The 19,698-nt window shown below is 40.6% G+C and overlaps 1 protein-coding gene across 3 annotated transcripts in view; it reads right to left on the bottom strand.

The window, feature by feature from the left end:
• DNAJC3 (DnaJ heat shock protein family (Hsp40) member C3) overlaps positions 1-19,698 on the bottom strand; it is a 69,745-nt gene that overhangs the window by 20,888 nt on the left and 29,159 nt on the right. For all 3 annotated transcript variants that reach the window (XM_054012216.1, XM_054012210.1, XM_054012224.1), the window contains exons 5-7: positions 7,504-7,656; positions 4,985-5,166; positions 2,258-2,377 (exon numbers count right to left, since the gene is read on the bottom strand). In XM_054012216.1, the coding sequence (XP_053868191.1) occupies positions 2,258-2,377; positions 4,985-5,166; positions 7,504-7,656 (455 nt within the window). The remainder of the gene's footprint in view (positions 1-2,257; positions 2,378-4,984; positions 5,167-7,503; positions 7,657-19,698) is intronic.

Here is a 19,698-nt window from a genome sequence, read left to right as displayed (position 1 = left end):
TCTCTTGCAATGCCCCTCTCAGCCTCAGAGGCTGTGTCTGGGCCAGCAGGAGAAAGAAAACTCTTAGCCCCTTTAAGAACTGCACCCCCCACCCACCCACTCCTTCATGGGTTTATGAAGAGAAAGAGGAGGAGGCTCTTTGGTTGACTGGCTGGACAGATGCATGCAGCAGAAGTCTATCAGCTCCCACACACACCGAAAGGGGAAGGCTTATAAGCCCTCCCCCACTGCCTGGAAGAACCATTCTGCACGAGGAAAGTTCTTCCCTCCCTGCCTTGGGGTTACAGGAGGACAGAGTTTCAGGGCCCTGCTGTGGGTATCATGTAAGGAATTTTTCCCTCACTGCCAGCTTAGCCAGGCAGAATGACTTTTTTGCCTTCCTTTCAGCAGCCCAGGGACCCAGTGGTAGGTTAAGTTAGGTTGTAAAATTCACACTGTTGCAACTTAACAGGTGCCCAGTGCAGGTACTTGTTCAATAGGGAATCTAGTTCCCTAAAAAAGTGGAATTGGACGTGATTAGGAGAAGGCATCTCCTAAAGAAGGTGGGGGTGGAGTCAGGGTGCCTAATGTCCAGTATAGTGAGGAGATAACCCCCTTAAACCTCACATAAGGGTAAGGCAGTGGGGTCCCAGCTATGGGCTGGGATCAGGTTAGTTGGGGAACAGATTACACAGGTACAACAACCTGCACTGGACAAGTTATTGCTGGATAGTTCCCAGATGTGTTACTTAATAAAGTTATGACCAGTTAAATCACATTTCCAGTGGCTTGTCTGTCTTTCTGCAGTGTTCATGACAATGCTACTTCGCATATTTTCATATGCAGGGAGGCTCCAGAATGAAAGCACTATTTGATGAGCAATTCAAGGAGGCAAAAGAGAGACTGACTATTGTGCTCCTGTGACTCCCAACAGCCTAAAAAGCTAAACCAAGGTTTGTTTTTAAATGCACAGAAACTAACATTTGTCTGAAATATAAGATTTTTCTGAAACACAAATGGAAGTGCAGGGTTAAAGTTTCCATTCCATCCCTAACTATTCACATAGTGCCTAGATTTTGGAGCACAAACAATACATTATCTATGCACCTCACTGTGAGCTGGTCTCAGGCCCCTTCAGACAAATTTGGGATGGATTAAGGCTGGCATCCCATCAGAGAGTGTTATTTTAATGTTGTTTGTTGTGTGTGTTAGCATCCCGAAGAAAAGTTCTGAGCACATTACATGTATGGCAACTTTCAAGGCTCCAGTAATTCTTTTCTTGCTTCCTGAGTCATGACAAACTCATGAAAAATGTATTTAAAGGCTGCAGTGATATTTTATTTGCAAATATGCTGTGATCTCCACTTTTAAACGCTGATGCATTAAAATACACTTTTAAATAAGAGACATTTAACACAAATTAACAGCACTGACACTTGAATTTACTGGTGAAATGAATAGCCACAAAGCTTTCCAGAGAGGCCACACAATAAACCAATAAAATTACTCAAAAAGTGTATTGATTTTTTTAATATTTATCAGCAACTCTGCTGATAAAATTTTGCTTTCTTTGTCATTTTTGCTGTACTGTAAAGTAAACTAGTTTTCCTACACACATACTACTAAGTATAAGAAATGCACATTTGAGAATTTAAGTATTCCAGATTTCATCCTCAAAGTTAAAAAAACATATCTGCTACCACACCACGTTTGAAATCCAGATAAACGATGAAAAAGCTACCTCCACTCTATCACTTTACATACCACCTAGCACAACTGTGGTTATGCGTTTGACAATAAATCATACAAAACTGAGAAGAAGCAAGTAGCAGAAATTTAAAAAAAGACTATTCATCACATCTCAGGGTTGGGGTGGGGAGCCCCATTTGCTCGGCATGCCTATTATCAAGGGACAATTTGTAGTAACATTGATCTTTATTTATTAGTTATATGGTGCTATGACACCCGAGAGCTGAATACAAACATTGTCCATGCCTTGATCTTATAATCTATTTCATGCAAAGAGCAAAATAAAATGGCAATAGGTCATGGAGAGTAGGAAGGGAAACAGGACAAGTAAGAAGGAACAGATGCTACTGATGGTACACGTGGGTTGATGTCTATTTTTAAACTGAAATTCTCATGGCCGTGCCCAGTGTTCCATCCCACATGTCAAACACAAAACAAAACAAACTTTCTCCAAATCTGTGAAGTTTTACTGCTTCAGGAGGAGTCACAGTACTGGTATCATTCAGTAAATGCTGACTAGTGCTCTTACCTGCCTTCCCTGATGAGTTCCTCTGCTGACTCGATTTGCTTATTAAGTTTCTTTACTTGTTTATAGTGAGAAAAACACAGCTTATGGTCCTGGTCAAGTTTCAGACACTCTCGGACTTCACTTTTCATGCAGGAAAAAGAAACATTAAGGGATTTCAAAACGAAGTAGAGGACAGTATTTTTGAAAAAGCTGTCTGGAGTGACAGATTTTTCTGCATTGCATTCTCTCTTTCACTCAAGAGCATGTTAATGTGTGAAATTTAATGAGAAACATCCTCCTGAGTTTACAGCTTTTTTCCCCCAGTACTTTATGTTGCCAGAAATTTATACTCCGCATAAAGTTATACTACATATTACAATATACACCTCTACCCCAATAGAACGCGACCCGATATAACACGAATTCGGATATAATGCGGTAAAGCAGCACTCCGGGGGGGCGGGGCTGCGCACTCCGGTGGATCAAAGCAAGTTCGATATAACGCGGTTTCACTTATAACGTGGTAAGATTTTTTGGCTCCCGAGGACAGTGTTATATCGGGGTAGAGGTGTATTGTTCTCTAGTATATATTTCCAACTGTTTTTTCCGGCATTTGATAGTTATTTGACACAACTATCTGTGATGACTTATTTTCCAGTATATTCTTACTCCACACATACCATTACAGTCCATGTTAGCATAAAAACATTGTACGCCTCCTAAACCAGGACAGACCACTCTGATGGGACTCGGATACTTGACTCAAAAGATGTCAGTTTAATTTTTAAAAACCTCTTCAGAGAATGCTTATTTGCCTAGAACCCATGTGGCAGGAGCAGTATATTTTGAAATAGGCCAGTGTCCTTTGAAATCCCTAAAATGCAAGGGTGCTAATAAGGAAAGTCTTGGATTGGTACAGCTGTCATCCTGTCACGTTTTATGTCATGTCTCAAAAGGATAATGAAAATGCTGATATATGTCTCTAAGAGACAAGTAAAGTCCTTATAGCATGAAGCCAAGACAACCTAAGAAGGAAGGGACAATCAGAGGAACAGACATGAACTTGGGGGCCTGAGGAGTAGTAGTGACCTCCCTCATGAAGTCCTAGAGCTACAAAACTTTTATCTTTCTAACTAAATCTCCTAACATACTCTAGCTCGTTTTTCACATCCCAGAAGAGTGAGTGCAGATGCTTCTTTTGCTTTTATGGATAACTTCTCTCCACTGTATGTTTCAAACAGTGTTTTGCTTAATTGCACTTACAGCTTGGATGTGGCCCATGAATGGGAAGAAAATTGATGTGGCCTGAATGTCCTAGGAGACAAAATAATCTCTCTATCCTTGAAAAAAAGAGAGAACAAGTGGGGTCGTCTTCTTCTTAGCATATGAACAACATGCCTCAGGTGGCCCATGACCAGGATTCATCACTGAATTTGGTCCACCGGTTGGATCATTAGCCTCCCCAGCCCGGGCACTGACAGGGAGTGCAACGTGAATGCTGATCCATACCCCAACAAGTGGGGTTCACTGATGTATAGCTATCCAAGGTCACCTCAAAAAAGGTGGGGGTTGGGAGGGGATACAATCTTCATCCTTAGAGATACCATACCTGCTGGAAGAGGATCCATGCTAGCATGAAATAAATACCCAGGCTTAAGTAGAGAACCACACTCATTTGAAGTTTCCAAAAATCCCTGCCCTCATTCATTCTGACATCCATTCTACTAACAAGGAAGGGAGAGAAACCTAAAAAGACAACAACTCAGGATAGTAAGCTGCAATCCCCTGTTGTCTCAATTTCCCCCATCTCTGACTCAGCAGTTGCTTTTCAGTAGAAGTACTCTGTGACAGACAGCAGGGAGCAGACTCTCTTCCAGAAGATTCTAATGATGCCCTCTATCCAGCTTTTATTATGTGAGTGAAAGCAATGGACATTGCCTTCTCACTGCCCTGAATTCATTACAGCTTGTCAAAGTACAAGAGCACAGAGGTTGAACTGTAGCCAGACTTAGTCTGAATGAACTTCAATCTGAGTACAAGTGAGATGGGGTTTGAATGATCTGGGAACTGGAAGAGAGAAGACAACACAGATGGCACTGAAAAGCAAAGTATTTGTTGATAGTATACTGAGTCCTTGATCCCTCAGCCCAAAGTGTTTCAATGACCAAGATCTTTTTCAAAGCAGTTGAGACCATCTGGACTGTCTCCAATCTCAATCCCCAAGTCTCATCCGTATCCATATTCGAGTAGGTTTTTCCACTTAGAGACTATCCATGAAACATTCTCCAAATACATTTGCAAGAGCTCTCCATGGAAGGTCTTTCAGCTGTATTTGGATCAGTTCATGCTTGACCAATCTGGCCACCCTTCTTCACTAATTCCTCCTTTTTCACTGTGCCCATTTTCTTTTGTTTGACAGACTAGCTGGCTTTTTCTGAGCCACTAGAGGAGCTGCAGTCTCTATCCATAGAGATGCAACAAACACCATACTTTATTAGGTTATTTTAATTATTAGTATTCATCTTATGCAGAGTTCCAGGCACCATATCTTGTGCTAAAACACTGATAAACAAGAACTGTACAGAGACAGGCCAATAAGTACTTTCACACAATGACTATGTTGACAAAAGTGTCTGCACTAATCCTACCACTCACTCATTTTGCCTTTCATTATAGCAGATGGGCCCAACTTCCTTGCCATGGGCTGTGTGTTTTCATTTTTGCTATTACAAACAATGGTAAAGTTACCTGAGTGACAGTTCATGGTCCCCCAACTGGTAGTATATTGTGCTGATTTTATAGAAGGCTTCAGTGTTATCATTCTTCAGTTTGGTAGCAGCTTTTAAGTCACTAATGGCTTTGCCTGGTTCTCCTTCCTTTATATAGCATTCAGCTCGAAGCTCCCGCAGCTCTGCATCCCAAACGCAAACCTTAAGAAACCAAAATGAAAGTTAGACTTTGATCTATAAGCATTTCACTTGTTTTTAAATCCTACCTAATTTCATATTGCCTCTTGTGATGGATCACTGTTCTACTCATGTAGAGTGCTTGAAATTTAACATCAATACACTTCCCAGAGAGCAGAGATATTTCAAAGCTGTTCCTCCAAAAGATACCAGAAAATAAGTTATTTAGAAATGCAATTTGTAACCCTGCAAATGAGCCTACTCAGGGAGGCATGCTTGAACTCTCAGCACTGCTGGAAAGAACTGGGACAGTGCGAGCCTGAAGGAGGGAAATTGAAATCCTAAATTATTACAACTTCCCCCCATTACTACGAAAGAGAAGAATTGTGATGGCTGAGGTGTCGACCGTCCAAATAAACATCTGAAGGAGGTTTCTATATCAACATGGTCTGTGCAGGTCTGTCCTTACTTTTGGCAGTACAGGTTTAGAGAGGGACAACAACCACATCAATAATCGACTGTTAATGTTTTTCCTGGATATAAAAATGAGTTTCTCCTTCTGAAATAAATATGTGGGAGGGGTTTGTTGTCAAAAAATGACAAGGCATAAAACCAAAACATTTCATGTTTTTCTTAACTCAGTTTTAAATGGCTAGGTTTAATTCTACAACAGCCCCTTCCCCCCCCACATCCCACCCCTTCCCACACTTTGACTCTTTTACAGTTATGAAATAAATGCTAAAATTGACAAATAATTGAAGTTAATGTGATATACCCTCAAACAGTATATCATTTTGTTACATCTAACAGAGGGGACTCAGGGAGATAGCACCTTACTCTGAATAGTTATAGTGACAAAAATAAGAGTATGATTGTAATATAGATATAATTACATTTACCTTCAACAAATAATCCACTAATTCTTTTATTACTGTTTTGGGCTTGAAGGATTTGTCTGTAATATCCATACAAAGCAACTTCAACATTGCATAAAAGCAATGTACATATTTTGACATATGAGAAGACTGTATTTAAAATGTTTAATAAAGCAATAGAGAGTATGTACAACTAAGTTACAAAAAGCAACTAGGTTACCAGATCAAACTTTAAATTAGGAATTGAGTATATACATTTTTATTTATTAAAATTCTTCCTCAGGGAATTGTACAAGATTCATTTATAAAATTTCAGTCCTAGCTAGACTGAGTATAAAGGCAAATAAGAGTAATTTATTTTGTAGATAAATGACACTTCTCAGAAGCACAGTAATGAACTATCATTAAGCAAGCATGCCTAATCTTTAGATTACAGAAAATGCCAATATTGATTCTTGTATTTAACTTACATCCTGGACCAAAAAAAGTTAGAATTATGTAAATTTCAGTGATTCTATTCCAAATTTGTGTAATTTAATGAGTACAGATAATGGCTGACAATTCTGCATTATCTGTACTTTACCATCATCATTAAATGTCAAACAAGAGTGAAAACATTCGAAGTTATAAATCTCGCAGCAACATTAATTTTGTCTCATGTATTTCTAAAATTACATGCATGTCATAGATGCTTTGTGCACCATAACAGAATGTGTCTAAAAATCTGGGCTAGGAGTTTCTTATAATATTTTCTTACATTTTTTTAGAAAAATTGAAAAACAGCATGCTAGTACACTTTTGAGTTGCCCACATCTGAATATGTGACCAGTGACTGAAGAGTCAAACATCAAGACGGGATACTACAATTCGAGTATCTGAGGATAAGGATGTGCGTATGGATACCAGTGTGTATGTTAGCTGCATACTATGTTTGATCCTTCACTACTTTTCTCTAACCAGTTTCCCCTACCTCCCCAAGTGAGGAAAGTACGCTGTTCTCACTGAGGATGTACATATACACTAAGTACTAAGTTCAACCCATTTGAGTTTCTTGGATAACTGAAGCATGACTGAGAAAATTTAAATTATGCGACACACCTTTTTCATACTGGTAAAATTCCATTCAAACCACCATGTCCCAAGAATACTGAACTTTGGACTGAGGAAAAGGACAAGAAATTTAAACACAAAAAAAGTATTAACAAAAAGTCATCTATACCAGAAGGCTAGGTTAAAAATGGAGCAATTCCCCAACACTAAATCCACAATCTCCCTTTCTTTAGCGCTCTGTCCTGCCCGATGTTGACCACCCTCAGCTCCCAATGACCCCAATGGAAGTGGACAGCGCTCGGTAGGATAGAGCCAGCAACACTAATGTTTTTGCATCAGTGCAAACTTTAAAGTTCTATGTTAAAAAAGAAACATACACATCTACCAAAGACAGAAATTCTTATTTCTCTTCAATTGTATTTCATGTAGAACTTACTTCTAGAATCTCATCAAGGAGTCTTATAGCAGTAATATAATCCTCCTGATGATACAGAGACTGTGCCTGTGAATGCAGGCGCTGCAACTCATCAGATTTCATCAGCTGAGACCGGGCTTCCTTTTCCTCATTATCACTGGGATTAGATTTGAGCTGTAAATATGAACAAAAAGAGAGAGACTGAACTCTGGTTTCTGGAGATCTGATTTTGTTCTATTAACCATCTTGTACCATGGAGAACAAACCAAAGATGCTGCTGAAGTGAACTGAATCATTTAAAACTCCCTTGGAAATTTTTCTAATTGGGATGAAAGATTTCTTTGCCACTGCATAAACTGTTATAATCCAGAAAAATCCAGTTCCTTTTGCTCTGTACTAAAAGTTCATCACTTTGACACTTCCTTCCTATGTAGTATACCCCCTCAACTGTGTTCTACTTAATCCATCTCTCCCATTAGGCAGATACAAAATACAGGATTCTTTTATACAGTACTTCAAGGTTAGTAGAAGATCTACCTGTCTGATGTATTAGAAGCCTCACTGCAAATCAGGTATATTTACATAATGAATTTATTGTGACAAGCTCAATGTTACTGTAGAGATGCAATTGTCACACCTCCTTAGAAAGGATGGCCACATCAATAGATACAGGTGTTTTAAATCCAAGGAGGGTTCACATGAATCAGTTGAGAACTCCTGGACTCTGGAAACCAAAAAATGTCAGACTTCATAAAAATCTTCTTTTAGACAAAGCCTGAAGGCCCTTGGTCCCCAGACGCTCTCCTTCTGACCAGACAACCACCAATACAGATTCTCTGACACTACTGTGACAATTTATTGTTTGAAGAGACAGGTGGATTTTGGCTATCCCCTTTTATCCCAAGAAGCTGTCCATATGTGGGGTTGTTGCTTTGCATTTGGCAGGAATGAAGATCATAGCCTACAACAAGTTGGAGGGGGATGGATCACTATGAGTGGTCCCCAAGCACTCAACGACAAAAGAGATTTTTACACAATGAGGTCAGGTGGATGTGATCTCATTTGCCATTAAGTCACATAGGTCATACTCCAAAGTAGATAAGAATCCAAACCCAATGTCAGACACATTTCATTTTGCCCTGGAGAAGAGGCCTCTTTATTCTGTTACCTAAATCCTGAGAAAGATTCACCAAGGGAGAGGCCAGGAGTTAAATCCTGGCCCCACTGAAATCAATGGCAAAACTCTCTTGGACCCATTTCTTCTTTCCCTAATCTCAACATCCTTCTCTTTTATCTCAGTAGGAGATTGGGCTCTTCACCCGCCAAAAACAGGCCAACTACGTTAGCTGGAAATCTTCATTTCTCTAAACAGATTACGTAACTGGAAAAAAGGCAAGCAAACATTCTATGCAGAACACTAAACAAAAGGCATTAGTAGAGGGTAGTAAAGAACACCATCCAAGTGAAACAACTTGGAGAGTTATAGGTAGTTTAAACTGGGCACACAGTTGAATCAAATTACCTATTACTGAGGTAAGTAATCATTCAAAGTGAGACACCCTGATTTGCTCAGGTAGTGCAGTTAGTGAAATGTATCTAAAACCAAAAGCTTTCTGAAGAGGAGAAATAATTGTCATGCATCAATGAGATTTAGTGGTAGAGTTAGTCATCAATTTATCAGGTTTTTGGAACAAATTAGAAAAATATAACTTGGAAGCAAAAACAAAATAACAATGGCAAACAACATTCTGAGGTCTCAACAAGTCTGGGCTTGTGGTCATAAAGAATATTTTTATTCTTCCAGTTTGAAAAAAAAAATATCATGATTAGAAAATTCCTCTACAGCCAGCAGAATGAAATAGCCATGCATCTTCCTCATTCCCTTTACCAACTGAATGCAGGGACAAGTAAGCGAGGAATCACAAATAATCCCTGACAGAGTTCAGATGGGTAGGGAGAAGGATAAAGCTTCAGAAATCACAAGAACTGACCGTCATATTGTGAGGTAGGGAAAGAGTTGTCAATTCTAGTGATAGAAAACAATGGGATTTGGATCAGACCTTTAGTTTATATGTGCTTTGGCAAGGCTCCGACTACATTAAATCATAGGATACAACCAGCTAAAAACCCAGGATGATCCTCAAGTACGTTTCTATCAATGCAGACATTCCAAAACAGTACACACCCCAATTCAGTATTTTTCTGCACTGAATCATTTACTTTATTTCAAGTCCTAATATGTGTTGGGATTACCCAACAAAACGAGCCTAACTTCAAGGTGGGTGCAGAATGGGGCTGGAGAAAGGGAAGATGTAGGGAAAGCATTTTACAACATATTCCCTTTTGCAGACTGCTTGTCAGGTTAACAAAACCTGCATCTTTTCTATGGTTATTTTAGCAAGGAATAGAACCTACCAAGTATATAAACAATGCCTTTTTGATGCATTATGAATGAGACATCAAGAAAAAAACAGGCACTGGTAATCTCTTCTCTACCAGTAGGCATGAATGAAGCAATAGGCTTTAAAATTCAAACTGGGACTAGAAACATATTTCAGCTTCTCAGGATTACATAACTACTTCAGAAGTAAAAAATCATAGCACACATGATTTAGCAAAATCTGACAAAAATATAATACACACAAAGGTAAACTTCAGGAACTTGTGCGAGAGGAGTATGGTTCATAGTGTTCATTTTAACTTAATATATCCTTCTCCCCCGCCACATACTTGCTTCACTACATATTAGAAACTTCTCTATATATTTCCAGGTCAAATACTGATTACCATAACATGCAATGGCCTTTGATTCCTCTACTGCCACTAGAGGTCACAACTGTAGCATCAAAATATTCATGCACTGAAATACTTTTTTATTTCCAAAAATCTAATCTATTATTACTACCTACAAAATACTGTGGTTAGAGCTGAGGTTGAACGAGTGCTTTTGCACGACTGGAGGTGTTCGGCATGGGTGGCTGTATACTGGAGATATAAAGGAGTTTGTTGTTGAGTGCAGGTTCCTGTAAATTCATGTGGGTGTTACTAGAGGGTTGCACAGTAGAGGGTCTGAAGGCCAAGCACACACACCGAATGAGAGAGCAGCATATGAAGCTTCTGCCAGCGATGTGCTAGCAGCAGCAGAAGGTACCAGAGAAATGCCTCGGCCTGAAGCAATTTGATAGATGGAGAGAAAGTGTAGGGAGTGGGGGAGGCATAACAGAATTGGAGGGGGCCAGAGACAGGGGTTGCGGAGGGTTACAGACACTCTCCAGCCCCTGCACTCAGATCTGCTTTGTCCTTTATCCTCCAATTATTCTTTAACCTGCTCCCCCATCCCTCCTGACCCCAGAATTTCAATACTCCTCTCCCACCAGGACCCTCTTATACCTCCCTTCCCTCTCCTACCCTACAAGTCCTGGCTAGGAAGTTCTACAAACATGCACACTGGCCCTTTTCCTTCCACAGTCTATATTACAAAGGTTAAGCCAATAAACCCCTGGTACTATACAAAAAGAGCCTGCTTCCCTCATCAGTGCCCTCCACTCCCCACCTCTGGGTCTTTGTTTCTCTACCACCTCTGACCATCCGTCTGCTGCCTGCTGCTTTTGCCCTCCCCACTATTCACCCCACCTTATCATCCTCTAGGTCCTCATTCTTTCCTTCCCCTAAAATATCCCCCCATGGCATGTGAATCAAGGTTGCCCTGGATGCTAATGTTGCCTAACTAGTGATTTTTTTTAAATGAGTTTAAGTGAATTTCTAACTATAGAAGTTGCTGTTTACTATAATTAATGAACAGTTATAGCATTGTTCCTTGACCCTGACCACCCTATTGCATTATGAACTATTACAGAGCACTTAATGCAAACCAAAATTCCTGGAGACATACATAGCTAATACTAAAGGAAACGGTGAATAAATCTGAAGCATCAGTGTTATAGCTACACAGTTCAGATGCTGATCCAGTGCAGGCACAAGAGCACTGCAGCTGGAGTTGTGGTGATAAGTGACAGCCATGTTTAACGATAACTTCTCCCAACCAGACACAGGTTACCAAGTAACGACTATTTCCTTCCCCCTCGTACACAATGAGACAAAAGCAGTATTTAGGGGTTACTGAAACAATGTTTTTCATCATAAGGATGCCCCACTAGGTGCACTAGACAGGATTTATTCGTAATGTTCAAAGGGGGGGGTGGGGAGAAAGTTCTCCAAGTAAAGAGAAGACTAGGAGAATGAAGTCATCCTCCATACTCCACCTAACAAGCAAGCCAAGAATGATGGACAGTTCTCTCTACCTATTCCTCCTTTGGAAGAGATAAGAGGTATGGGGTTGGGGAACGAAAGGAATACATTCACATCCTTGTCAGAACTAGGGATGCAAGGACAGATGTTTACCTGTCTACTCTCACGGTTCTGCATTGTGACCACCATCCTTCATGCAAAGGAATCTATCAGAGATAATCTATGATGCTCCTTAACTGAGTGAGGAGGCAATAATAGAGAGATGTGAGATCTATCATATTCTCCTCACTGGCTATATCCCTGGACTCTTAAATCCTGTTGGAAAACACCAGGAATCAGACTCCAGGAAACAGACCCAGGAATCTGCTACAGCAATGCAGAGCCCTGCCACTAGGCTACCTATAAATAACTCATCTTCCCACCATTCTGCATAATTTGAAAATTGTTTATGTGGTTATTGTGTGAAGGATGCTATCAAACACAATAGTGGTTTACTGATGGAAAACAATATACCACTAGTTGAGCCAATATTTAAAATTGTTTGCTTGGAAAAAAGATTTTAATAAGCCAAACATTTTATGCTTTTACAAGAAGCAACTTGAAAAAAAATATTACCATGATGCCTGAATTATACATCTGAAGTTTGTCACAAAGCTTTTTAGCCATAAAAATGACTCCAGCAGCAGTACAAGCTATAAATATACTGCAATGACCTATTAAAGGCACAACTGCGAACTATACCAATGCAAAGAAAAGAAAGGAAGAATAGCAAGAGGCCAACATGGATCCAACCAGGAGCTCTTTAATGAAAAACAAAAAGGAGTCCTACGACAAGTGGAAACATGGACAAATTGTTAAGGAGGAGTACAAAGGAATAGCACAAGCATGTAGGGACAAAAGCAGACGGGCTAAGGCACAAAATGAGTTACACCTAGTAAAGGACATAAAAGGCAACAAGAAAGGGTTCTATAAATACAACAGGAGGAAGAGAAAGACTAAGTGAAGCATAGGTCCGCTACTTAGCGGGGACAACATGAAAAAGGCAAAGGTGTTTAATCACTATTTTGCTTCAGTTTCACTAAAAAGGTAACTAGAGGACTACAGAAGGGCAAACACGGTACCTAACATTAAAAAGGGGAACAAAGAGGATTTGGGGAATTATAGACCAGTCAGCCTAACTTCAATATACGGAAAGATACTGAAACAAATTATTAAACAATCAGTAAGCATCTAGAGGATAATAATGTAATAAGGAATCACCAACATGATTTGTCAAGAACAAAGCATGCAAAACCAACCTAATTTCCTCCTTTGACGGGGTTACTGGCCCTGCAGATAGGGCTAGAGTTGTAGATGTGATACGTCTTGATTTTTATTTAGTAAGATTGTTGACAGTCCCACTTGATATTCTCATAAGCAAACTAGAGAAATGCACTCTAAATGGAATTAGTGTAAGATGGGTGTACAACTGATTGAAAAACAAAGAAGTAGTTATCAATGGCTCGGTGGCACATGTAGAGGGCTTCCACAGGGATCGGTCCTGGATCCAGTATTATTCAGTATTTTCATTAATGACTTGGATAACAGAGTGGAGAGTATGCTTATAAAATATGCAGGTAACACCAAGCTGGGAGGGGTGCAAGCACTTCGGAGGACAGGATTAGAATTCAAAATGACCTTTTTAGAACTGGTCTGAAATCAACAAGATGAAATTCAATAAAAACAAGTGCAAAATACTTCACTTACGAAGGAAAAAAATTAACTGCACAACCATAAAATAGGAAGTAACTGGCTAGGTGGCAGTACTTCAGAAATTCTGTAGGTTACAGTGGATCACAAACTGAACACAAGTCAACAATATGATGCAGCTGTTAGAAAGGCTAATATTCTAGGGTTTAACAACAGGAGTTGTATATGTAAGACATGGAAGGTAACTGTCCTACCATACTCAGCACTGGTGAAGCCTCAGCTAGAGTATTGTGTTCAATTCAGGGTACCACACTTAAGGAAAGATGGGGACAAACTTGAGACAGTCCAGAGGAAAGCAACAAAAACGATAAAAGTTTTCAAAAATCTGGCCTATAAAGAAAGGTTAAAAAAACTGGGCATGTTTACTCTTGAGAAAAGAAGATGGGGATGGGAGAGACTCATAACAGTCCTCAAATATGTTAAGGGCTGTTAAAAAGAGGACAGGGGTCACTTGTCATGTCTACTGAAGGTAGGACAAGTAGTAAAGGGCTTAATCTGCAGCAAGGGATATCTAAGGTTAGATATTAGGAAAAACTTGCTAACTATAAGGATAGTTAAGCTCTGGAATAGGCTTCCAAGGGAAGTTGTGGAATCCCCATCTGCAACAAATCAGCACAAACTTTGTGTGTGAGTTACTGCATTGCCCCTCTCAGGGTCAGCAGGTGAAAGTTTTACTACCGCTAAGATGTGTGACAACACCATGACTTGCCAGATTATCTGCCTCCCAAGCAAACTCATTAGAACACTCCCAGTTCAAACCTTGCCTTGCCAGTAAGGAACAATGAACCCCAATTGAAGTTCCCCAGAGACTTCTCTCGACACCATCCAGCCCTCTTACTGAACACTCACAAAAGTAATTAAATTCGTTGCTCCGTTAAAGAGACAATACACTGCAACCTGTTAGCTTAACTGGTATTAACACACACTTCCCTTCAATCAGTGCACTGAACACAGGAAAAATAACCCAAGTTTATTTAACAAAAGGACATAGGATTAAGTGATACCGAGTATAAGGTATAAGGATAGAAAGGGTTACACGCAAACAAGAATAGATATATGCTTCTAAGACTAAAACCTAACGGATTAGATTGTCTTGTTCAAAGGAGTGTTTCTCACCAAGTCTTTTCCACCATGGCTGACCAGAGTCTCTGGCCAGGACCCCTCACATATCTCATAATGCTCAGTTCCTTTGTCTCTTCAGGTGAAGGATGCCAAAATGGCATTTTCTCTCTCTTTATAAATTCCCAAAGTGCATGGACCCTGCTTCAAGAGGCAGGAAGACTTCCTAGGAGTGCAGTCTCCATCCCCCATTTGTTAAGTGGGGGAAGACTTAAGTGGTCATCTTCCCCCAGGTTGCTCTCCTGATGGCTCTGTTTACTTTGCATGTAAGTGTACCTTCATTCTCTCTGCCTAATGACCAGGCTGGTCAGACAAGCAAATACACATTTCTTTATCTAGGACAGACTGGGCTTATGAATGTGCCAAACACATTTTAAGAACATAAAATTCTAGCACAAGTCCATAACTTGGTTTACACATCTCACACATGCATCATGCAAAAATATTAAAGATCAGTAAGTTATTAGTTTTCCATGCCATCTTTTGGGCTTATCTCATGACAAGCATGTTAGGTGTGATGAGTATTTCAAGCCTGACAAGAGTTGCTGACAGCGTAGTGAACCACCACTGGGCTTCCGTGTCAAACCATCACTGGAGATGTTTAAGAACAGTTTGGACAAAAACCTGTGAGGGATGGTCTAGGTTGACTTGGTCCTGCCTCCAGTGCTGGGGCCTGGACTTGACCTCTCAAGGTCCCTTCCAACACTACATTTTCATGATTCTATTACCGTCATAGGATAATGTAGGTAATTAAGATATCACTTATTACAGCTTAATTAGTATATTAGCAGTGACATAAAACTGAAGCAGCACAAATGAACTAGAATGATTTTAGAAATGAACTACGTGGGAACCACTTACATTTTATGCACTGGGCTCGCTTAGTTAACCTAAAGTGATCATGTATCACTTGGAGCCAATTCAACAATTTATTGCACTTTGTAGAATCCACTTGCTCCTTGGAATTGTAAATTCTTTGGGTCAGGATTGTGTTATTTATTCAGCAAAGCTATCCCACTATAGCTGTCATGGTACTATAGAAAAAAATTCTCTAAACCCCAAAACTCCAGTACAGTATCTGAAGTTGGAAATGTTACCAGCTCTACTTATTAACGTTGCCCAATGATTCCCATTATAACACCCTGTTTTCAGTTCCTTATACTTTTGCTTAACTTTAACCACTTAGGCTGAGATTTTCCATGCTGGGCATCTGCCTCAAGTTGATTTCTGGGGAAAATTTCAGTCAGAACAGTTCAGCCCTTTCCAAGGTCAAGGTAGGGAAAAATACATTGTTTGGTCATGTTAAAAAAAAAAATTGACAATATTTTCTTTGAAGAGTTCTACCACCCCTATGCTCTGGAGCAGACACTTGAAATTTGGCTGGGAGCAGCCTTTGTGTCAGTGATGTGTCTTTTGTCTTCCCCATAAAAATCTGCCCAAATTTGACCAAGTGATAAGCCTCTTGGTGGGTAAGGGGGGAGAGAAGAAGTCAAATTACAGTTGCACATGCACCCACACACAAAGTACAAAGTTCTTAGATTTTTAGCAAATAAAGTCCCTGAAAATTTCATCCACGCTGAGCAGGCGTCAGACACAGGCACAGCAGGAATGTCCCTGCTCATCCTATGTCTGAAGCAATTGCAACTCTGAGCTGCTGTGGATCATGCCATGTCCAGGTGCCTGAACTGCCTCTCCTGTGCTTCCTCCAAGATCTCCCTCCTGGACCCAGGCAGCATGAAAAAGGAAGCCATCTGATCTGAAAGCAGAGGGAAGGAGTGTGGGGAAGTGGATTGAGACAAATCAACTGGGAGCCAGTAGGTGGTGGTGGTCTGGGGAACTGTGGGGGGAATGAGATCAGAAAAGCAGCAGGGGAGGCTGGTATTGGCTGGCTGGGAAAGGAGACTGGGAATGAGAACTAGTAAGATGTGGGAGGGGAGAGGAGACATCTGATGAGGAGCCAGAATGTGAAGGAAGAACTGGGACTGGCTGGACAAAGAGACTGAGTTAAGGAACGAGGTGTAGGGGTGGTGGGGTGAGAAGGCAAGACATGGAGATTGGATGAGGAACCGAGGAAGAAAGATTGGAACTGGGAACTCATGGAGACAGGAAACCTGGGCATAGCAGGGAGGGGCATGACTTGTGGCCAGGGTAAGTGACAAAGACTGGATGAGGAGCCAGGAAAGAGGAGACTAGGACAGGGAGTCTGAAGGAAAGAGACTGGGACAAGAAGCCAGAGGGGAGGAAGAGACAGTACTGGGACACTGATAGGTCCGAGAGGATGGGGCAGAAGAAAAGGCAGACTCTCCAGAGCCTCAAATGGAACTCAAGATTCTTGAGTCTCACCATCCCTTTACCTTCAGCAAATATCTGTGAAACCCACCAGAGAAGCCTCCCATCCCACTCTAGTCCCATACCACATGAAGGATAACAACCTACTACTGCTATCAGTTACTCCATTAGCTTAAAGAACAGGAGTACTTGTGGCACATTAGAGACTAACAAATTTATTTGAGCATAAGCTTTTGTGGGCTACAGCCCACTTCATCAGATGCACAGAATGGAACATATAGTAAGAAGATATATATATACACATAAAGAGAACTTGAAAAGGTGGAAGTTGCCATACCAACTCTAAGAGGCTAATTAATTAAGATGAGCTATTATCAGCAGGAGAAAAAAAACTTTTGTAGTGATAATCAAGATGGTCCAATTCCAGACAGTTGACAAGAATACTTAACATGGGGAAATAGATTCAATTTGTTCTTTAAGCAGCAGAGGTTTGGTGTGGTGGATCTAAAGGTTCCAGCCCTGCTAATGACCCATGTCAGTGTCAATATGAAACCACAGGACAAAATTAGGTTTTTTTTTCCAGTTTGCTTTAAAAAAAAAAAAAGCTAGAAAATTACACCCAAAAACCTATGTTAAAAGAACATTATTAAAGTTGCAAAATCAAGCACTTCAAAAGTTAGGAAATGCCAGAATTAAGCATGCCTTAAGTTGGAAGGTATATATTGAACAAGGCAGGGGTTGCAAGAAGACGAAGGACGATCTCAGAGTTAAGGCAGTTGAATGATGCCCTGGAGAACTTGATCCTATCCCTGACGGTGTCAGAGTTTCTGCATGATGCTAGTTAAGTCACACAACCCAGACTTTTCACAGCTAGTCCCTAATTGTGTGCTCCTCATTTTCTGGGTGCCTGACTTGAGATCCTGGGGCCCAATGTGCAGAAGAAGTACTGAGTACTCAACTGCAACTGAAGCCGTTGGGAGCTGTGCCTGAATACATGAAGTGCTATAGAACGCTGAGTACACCTCTACCCCGATATAACGTGACCCGATAGAACACGAACGCGGTAAAGCAGTGCTCCGGGGTGGGCGGGGCTGTGCACTCCAGCGGATCAAAGCAAGTTCGATATAACTCAGTTTCACATATAACGCGGTAAGATTTTTTGGCTCCCGAGGACAGCGTTATATTGGCGTAGAGGTGTACTCTGAAAAATCAGGTCCTAAGCATCTCAAATTGGGCCTCCAAAATTAAGTATCCATTAATCTCCGGTGCATCAGTTTCCACAGCTGTAAAATGGGGGTAATATCACTCCCCCTCATCTCACGGGTTTTGTGAATATAAATCCAATATTTGTGAAGAAATGCTTATTACACTGATAAGCACCATAGACAGACCCATGGGTAAACTAATAATTGTGTATTCGAAGGATGGTTTGAACAATATGCAGTAAATAATGCCTGGGGTCACCCACTGAACTATGAGGATGAAACAAATTATATAACTGCTCATTCAGTGCACATAGTCCATCGTGTGTGCTGAATGAGGCAGGGATTCTATAAAAAATAGCATGTGATCTTAGTCTTATAATTATATCATAATGCATATGCACAACGGGCCAAATTAAAGGTTGCACAGGCAACCTTAATTCTGGTATTTCCTAACTTTTGTATGCTTGACTTTGCAACCTTAGTAAAGTTTTTAACATAGGGATGTGTGTGTGTGTGTGTGTGTGTGTGTAATATTATTAGGCTTGGGACAATTTGATTTTATTGGGAAATGTCAATAAACATCAATTTCACCACATACAAACTGATTTAAAAAATATTTCCATTGATAATCATCAACATTTATGGATAGGCCAAGTAAGAAATCTGCTTGAGAACTTAGAGTTTGATTTAAGGATGTTTAATTTGCATATTTTGACAAGTAGTGTTTTAAAAAATCTAAAGTTTGGGTTTCACTCACAAGCTTACTATGCTTCTGCACAATCCAACCTCATAGATATATGTCTGCAAGTACTGCAACTGCTTTTCACATGTTTGAAATTAACAATTAAAGCAGCATATTGAATGTACAGGTCAATTCCTCTGTGTGGAACAGGTAATATCATAGCCTGCTACATAGCTATAGAGAAGAAGGTATGGCTTGTACCTAAGGAATGGAGAGGGTGAGGGAGGATCTCTCATATCTAAGGCCTGGTCTACACTACGGGTTTAGGTCGACTTTAGCAGCGTTAAATCGAATTAAGCCTGGACATGTTCACACGATGAAGCCCTTTCTTTCGACTTAAAGGGCCCTTTAAACCGGTTTCTTTACACCACCTTCGACAAGGATTAGCGATAAAATCGGCCTTTGCGGGTCGGAATTGGGGTAGCGTGGATGGAATTCGATGTTATTGGCCTCCGGGAGCTATCCCACAGTGCTTCATTGTGACCACTCTGGACAGCACTCTCAACTCAGATGCACTGACCAGGTAGACAGGAAAAGACCCGCAAACGTTTGAATTTCATTTCCTGTTTGCCCAGCGTGGAGAGCACAGGTAACCACGCAGAGCTCATCAGCACAGGTAACCGTGATGGAGTCCCAGGATCGCAAAAGAGCTCCACCATGGACCGAATGGGAGGTAAGGGATCTGCTTGCCATATGGGGAGATGAATCAGTGCTAGCTGAACTCCGTAGCAGTAAAAGAAATGGCAAAGTATTAGAAAAGGTCTCCAAGGCCATGAAGGACCGAGGCCATAACAGGGACACACAGCAGTGCCGCGTGAAAATTAAGGAGCTACAGCAAGCCTACCACAAAGCCAGAGAAGCAAA

This window comes from Malaclemys terrapin, chromosome 1, assembly GCF_027887155.1.
Source record: "Malaclemys terrapin pileata isolate rMalTer1 chromosome 1, rMalTer1.hap1, whole genome shotgun sequence".
NCBI classification, from domain to species: Eukaryota; Metazoa; Chordata; order Testudines; family Emydidae; genus Malaclemys; species Malaclemys terrapin.
Note: the sequence above shows the minus strand (reverse complement) of the source record. Positions and strands in the feature narration are given on the sequence as shown.